Source organism: Octopus bimaculoides, chromosome 7 (assembly GCF_001194135.2).
Source record: "Octopus bimaculoides isolate UCB-OBI-ISO-001 chromosome 7, ASM119413v2, whole genome shotgun sequence".
Classification (NCBI taxonomy): domain Eukaryota; kingdom Metazoa; phylum Mollusca; class Cephalopoda; order Octopoda; family Octopodidae; genus Octopus; species Octopus bimaculoides.
In genome coordinates this window covers 87993520-87999932 of record NC_068987.1, presented here as the reverse complement: position 1 = coordinate 87999932, position 6413 = coordinate 87993520, and the positions used below count along the sequence as shown (strand labels likewise).

The 6413-nt window shown below is 38.7% G+C and overlaps 1 protein-coding gene across 1 annotated transcript in view; it reads left to right on the top strand.

The window, feature by feature from the left end:
* LOC106884146 (doublecortin domain-containing protein 1) overlaps nt 1-6413 on the top strand; it is a 143444-nt gene that overhangs the window by 34283 nt on the left and 102748 nt on the right. Inside the window, exon 2 of the mRNA XM_014935382.2 lies at nt 4112-4270. Coding sequence (XP_014790868.2) covers nt 4119-4270 — 152 coding nt within the window. The 5' untranslated portion in view covers nt 4112-4118. The remainder of the gene's footprint in view (nt 1-4111; nt 4271-6413) is intronic.

The window sequence follows — 6413 nt, the reverse complement described above, 5'->3', positions numbered from 1 at the left end:
TATATATATATATATATATATATATATATATATATATATATATATATATGCATCTGTATGTACATAAGTATATATTTATATATGTATATATATATATGTATGTGTATGTATGTAGTATATATATGTGTGAATATGTGTGTATATATATATATATATATATATATATATATGCATATGTTTATATGTATCTGTGCATATGTATATGTATATATGTATGTGTATATATGTATGTGTGTGTATGTATGTATGTATGCATACATTTGTATATATGAAGAGTGTGGTAGTTTGCTTAAAGCATTGTGGTACAGAAGCAAAATGGTAAATAATGAAGACTTTGAAATAATGAGAATTTCTAACAATGTGAAAAGGGAAAATTGAGTAACTTTTATTATTTCAGGCACAAAGGCCCATCATGAGAAGTGAACAGCTTAAAGAAACGTAAGTTTATGTAGATTCTGCCATTTTGATTGTCATACAGGCAGTGACCCTGCTTTGGCCATGCAGTGGTAGCCATGGCAACAGGTGAATGTAGTAGCTACAGTTGATGCAAAATTGGTGTTGCCAGTGGCTGTAGAGGTCATAGGGTCATTAAAGAGGCAGTGGTTGATGGCTAGCTGTAGGTTGGCTGCAGTTGTAGTGAAGGTAACTTGGTGGTGGTGGTCGTCGTCGTGCTGGTGGTTGTCGTCGTCGTTGTCGTGTTGGTGGTGGTATATGTTGTAGTAGTAGAGATGATATTGGTCATGGTCACAGTGAAGTTGGGGACGATTAATAATTTATAGAAGCCACCAGGCCAACCCTGATTGATTCTTGACCTTTGGAGGGCAGCAAGCTGGCAGAATCGTTAACACGCCAAATGAAATGCTTAGCGGTATTTTGCCCATCGTTACGTTCTGAGTTCAAATTCCACCGAGATTGACTTTGCCTTTCATCTTTCTGGGGTCAATAAATTAAATACCAGTGAAACACTGGGGTCGATGTAATTGACCAGTCCCCTCACCCTGGTTTTCAGGCTTTGTGCTTTTTGTAGAAAGGATTGTTGATCTTTGGATTAAGTTGACGGATCAAGGATTCCTCAATACAGAGGTTTCGAACATTCCTCTCAGTGAATTATGTACATTAATATTTACATTATTTACATTTGATGGATATTTGTCCTCATCTTGTTTATTGTAAACATGTTTCAGCTGATATATACCCTCCAGCCTTCATAAGATATCTTGGGGAAATTTCGAACCTGGGTTCTCATTCCTAAGGTATTTTTTGATGTTGTTGTTGTTGTTGCTGTTGCTGTTGTTGTTACTGCTGCTGCTGCTCCTCAAGTCACTGCCTAGAATCGAACTCGGAGTCTTGGGGTTAGTAGCCCGTGCTTTTAACCACTACGCCACATGCCCAAATTGTTGTGTTAACAACAAACAAGATGAGAACCTGTCAAGTTGGTGCCTCAACATGGGCTGAAGTTGAATGACTGAAACAAGAAAAAATAAAAAACATAAAATATAGATTTGTACTTGAACTACAAAGAATCTAAGGAATTGTAATGGAAGAAGTTGTCTGTCTGTAAATGTCTCTTCTCTGGCAGACACCTTTGTATTCCTCTTCCATACTGTCTGCTGTGACTGCTGCTGTTAAGTGTCTGATAGACTTACAATAAAGAATGAAGACGAAATTGTAATAGTGGGTGTAATTTAGAATCATAGTCTGACAATAGAGAGTATTGATACAATAGAAGCATGTGAGAAGTGGAGAGTATTGATGCCATAGAGATGTGAGAGGAAGACGGAAACATCACAGAAGTGAGGCATTTTGGTACAGATGCAAAGCCTATGGCTTTTCAGAGTCTATTATTGAACAGTAAAAGAAAAATACTATTATTACGGTAACTCTAAAAATAATGATTGATTTCTTTTGATTAAGTTCTGTTTTTATATGAGAGGAGTATTTTTCATTGAATTGGAACAATTTTACTGACATCCTCTGCATTATGGAAGCATTTGGTTCCTGAAAATTTTACCATAACATAAAACCTATTTTGCCATTCATGTTCATGTTATTTAAAATGGAAGTAAATGAAAACATTAGGGATTGGATTTTATAGCAAGACTTTCAAGTATGAAAGATTTCTATAATTTGGTAGATGGGATGACTGAATTACTGCTATTTCTTCCAGCAATCTCATAGAGATCATCATCATCATCATCATCATCACCGTTTAACGTCCGCTTTCCATGCTAGCATGGGTTGGACGATTTGACTGAGGACTGGTGAAACCGGATGGCAACACCAGGCTCCAATCTGATTTGGCAGAGTTTCTACAGCTGGATGCCCTTCCTAACGCCAACCACTCCGAGAGTGTAGTGGGTGCTTTTACGTGCAACCGGCACGAGGGTCAGTCACACGGTACTGGCAATGGCCACGCTCAAAAAGGTGTTTTTTACGTGCCACCTGCACAGGAGCCAGTCCAGCGGCACTGGCAATGAACTCGCTCAAATGTCTTTACACGTGCCACCAGCACAAGTGCTAGCAGGCAACGCTGGTAACGATTATGCTCAAATGGTGCTACTTACGGGCCACTAGCATGGAAGCCAGACAGCTGCTCTGGCAATGAACACGCTCGACAGTGCTGTTAGTGCTCCACTGGCGCAGGTGCCAGTCATCGAATGAAAAATACAATCACTTTAAACAACAAAGGTCATCACTCCAAATTTTTTGTTCTATGCCAAACACTCACTGACCCCAGGGACCTTAGAAGCATCCTTCAATGAATATAATTCTAATCTTGTCTTTTTCAAAAGGAAGAAAACACAAATACTACTCATATGAAGTCCCCTCCTCCATTTATTAGAAGCAGTGCTCTTCTGGAGACCTCAGAATTACTCCAATTATTGGGTCACATGATCATTCTCTACTTTTCATATCCAAGCTGGTCGGGCTTGCTCTGACCACTCTTTTTCACAGTGACATACCAGCTGCTTCGGACACTCATCAAAGAGCACCCTCAGAGGAAATATTTAAGCCAAAATGACCAGGAGGTGGTACTTAATGACAGATGGTACTTAATGACAGCCACCTCATCATCACCAAGGATTTCTCCTGGTTAAAGCACATCCTCCACACCAGAGCCTATTTATGTCTTTTTTTTTTTGCATTTTAAATGTTAAAATCAGGCACAGGAGTGGCTGTGTGGTAAGTAGCTTGCTTACCAACCACATGGTTCCGGGTTCAGTCCCACTGTGTGGCACCATGGGCAAGTGTCTTCTATTATAGCCTTGGGATGACCAAAGCCTTGTGAGTGGATTTGGTAATGGAGACTGAAAGAAGCCCATCATATATATATATGTGTGTGTGTATATATTTGTGTGTCTGTGTTTGTCCATCCACCATTGCTTGACAACTGATGTTGGTATGTTCACATCCCTGTAAATTAGCAGTTCAGCAGAAGAGACTGACAGAATAAGTACTAGGCTTAGAAAGAATAAGTCGCTGGGTTGATTTGTTCAACTAAAGGCAGTGCTCCAGCATGGCTGCAGTCAAATGACTGAAACAAATAAAAGAATAATATTTTTGATATTGGCTTGTTACTTTTATTTGATTATTTATATAACAGAAGATAAATAAAATAATAATTTAAATTTCGTTTTTGGATTTGGTTTGCAAGATTCTTTATGTGAATTTGTGTGTTGAAGCATATTCTGTTGTGTCTGGGGAGAGTCATTCTCTTTTAGTGTTTTATCATTTAACACACTCACTGGTAAAATTTCCACTTATTTCTTTTTTATTTTTCTAAAATTTTCGTTGTGTCTTGCAACATTTTCAATGCTTTTGACTCAAAACTATTGAAAAGGTTGCAAGACGCAACGAAAATTTTAGAAAGATAAAAAAGAAATAAGTGGAAATTTTACCAGTGAGTGTGTTAAATTATAAAGCACTAAAAAAGAATGACTCTCCCCAGACACAACAGAATAAATTAAATATTCATATCTTCTTGTGAGCAAAATGCACAAAAAATGCCACAGTTTAAAACTTCACCAAAAAAATACTACATAAAGCACATTTTGATGCCAGCTTATAACTTCTTTATTCTAAAAGCAATTTATCCTTTTACTGTTCTCAGGAAGAATATGTCTAGAAGCAGAAGTCAATCAGTTTCCTCCAAAGACCAAAATGATGTCAAGATAATGAATCACCAAAGAGTTTTAAGTTATGAAGATTTGCTTATAGCAAATTATTTTGAAATGTTGAACATGAAAAGGTGTCCTCTTAGGACTGACAGGTTCGTTTCAGTTATTGTTCATTATAAATGTATATTTAGATCTAACGAGATATATGATGTTATCACTGAACTTGGCAAGATATCCATGGTGAGCTTATTAATCTCTGATTTCATTTAGTTTGTAGAATATAAGCAAAATCATACAGTACAAACATATTCTATTCATCATCATCATCATCGTCGCTTAATGTCCACTTTCCATGCTGGCATGGGCTGGACAGTTTGATTGAGGACTGGTGAGCCAGAGGCTGCACCAGGCTCCAATCTGATCTGGCAGAGTTTTTGCAGCTGGATGCTCTTCCTAACGCTAACCACTCTCAGATTGTAGTGGGTGCTTTTACGTGCCACTGGCATGAGGGCCAGTCAGGTGGTTCTAGCAACAACCATACTCAAAAGATGTTTTTTATGTGTTACCTGCACGGGAACCAGTCCAGCGGCACTGGCAATTACCATGCTCGAACGGTTGTTTTTCATATGCTACCAGCACGTGCTGGTAAGGCAACACTGGCAACGATCACACTCGAATGGTGCCTTTTACATGCCACCAGCACAGGAACCAATCCGTGGCCCTGGCAACGATCACACTCGGATGTGCTTTTAACGTTCGACTGGCACAAATGCCAATCAGGCGGTACTGTCATCGACCACGTCAGTGATTTTGATTTTATTTCACTTGCCTCAATAGGTTTCGTATTCATAATATATAAACAAACATTTTTGTATATTTATCATCATCATTTTAATGTTCACTTTTCCACCCTTGCATGATTTAACGAGAATTTGTTGAAGTGGATTTTCTGTCTGGATGCCCTTCCTGTTGCCAACACTCATTTGTTTCCAAGCAAGGAACTATTTTCCTATGACCTGATATGTTCTCACAGAAAATTGGAAATAAAGAACACTGCTTTCATGATGGTAACACACACACACACACACACACACACACATGTATATGACTGACTTCAGTTTCCATCTACGAAATCTCCTCAGAAGGCTTTGGTCAACCCAGGGTTAAAGTACAAGACACTTGCCCACGGTGCCATGGAGTGGGACTGAACCTGAAAGCACATAGTTGGTAAGCAAGCCTCTTAACCACACAACCACGTCTGCACTTATTAGTAAAAGTTTGATTATTCAATTAGTCTGTCTTTCATCTATTTATGTATGACTAATTAAGGAAAGGTAATTAACAAAAAAAAAAAAAAAATAAAAGTAATATATCTTTGCATTACCAACATTTTGGTTTTCAAGTTTTCACTGTTAAGAGATATCACGTGATCATGTGACCAACGACACTATCAAATGTTACACATCGCTGGTCACAATGCCTTTTTGCATTGCATTTAGCCATTGAGTGATGCCACTCTACTGGCTAGGCGAGCTGGCCAACATTAACCCGTGATCGTAAGGGGACTGGAGCAGCGTAAAATGAAGTGTTTTGCTCAAGAACATGCCATCATCATCATCATCATCATCATCATCATCATCATCATCATTATCATTTAACGTCCGCTTCCCATGCTAGCATGGGTTGGACGGTTTGACTGAAAACTGCTAAGTTGGGGGACTGCATCAGGTTCTGATCTGATTTGGCAGAGTTTCTACAGCTGGATGCCCTTTCTTATGCGAACCACTCCAAGAGCGTAGTGGGTGCTTTTTACGTGCCACTGGCACAGGTGCCATTGACCTGACACCAGCATCAGCCACAACTATGGTCTCACTTAGCTTAGCAGGTCTACACAAGCACAGTATATCACCAAAGGTCTTGGTCACCTGACCCTATCTCCATGTGGCCCAAGGCTCGAATGGTGCTTTTTATGTGCCACTGGCACAGGTGCCAATCAGACAGCACTGGTATCAGCCACAACTACGATTTCACTTGGTTCAACATGATTTCATTTAGGTGTTCACAAGCACAGCATATCTCCCAACGATTGTTGGTCATAATTATTCATACCAGAATGTAATTCCTGACAAAGAATCTAATCTTTATTTCATGATGAGTTTTTAGTTTTTGTCTTTGGAATTAATTACACTCCAAAACAATTTGTAGAATGTATATTGGTTCTGTACCAACCTGGATTATGAATTAAAGATCATCTACACCTACAATTTTTCCTTTCTTTATACATCATATATATAC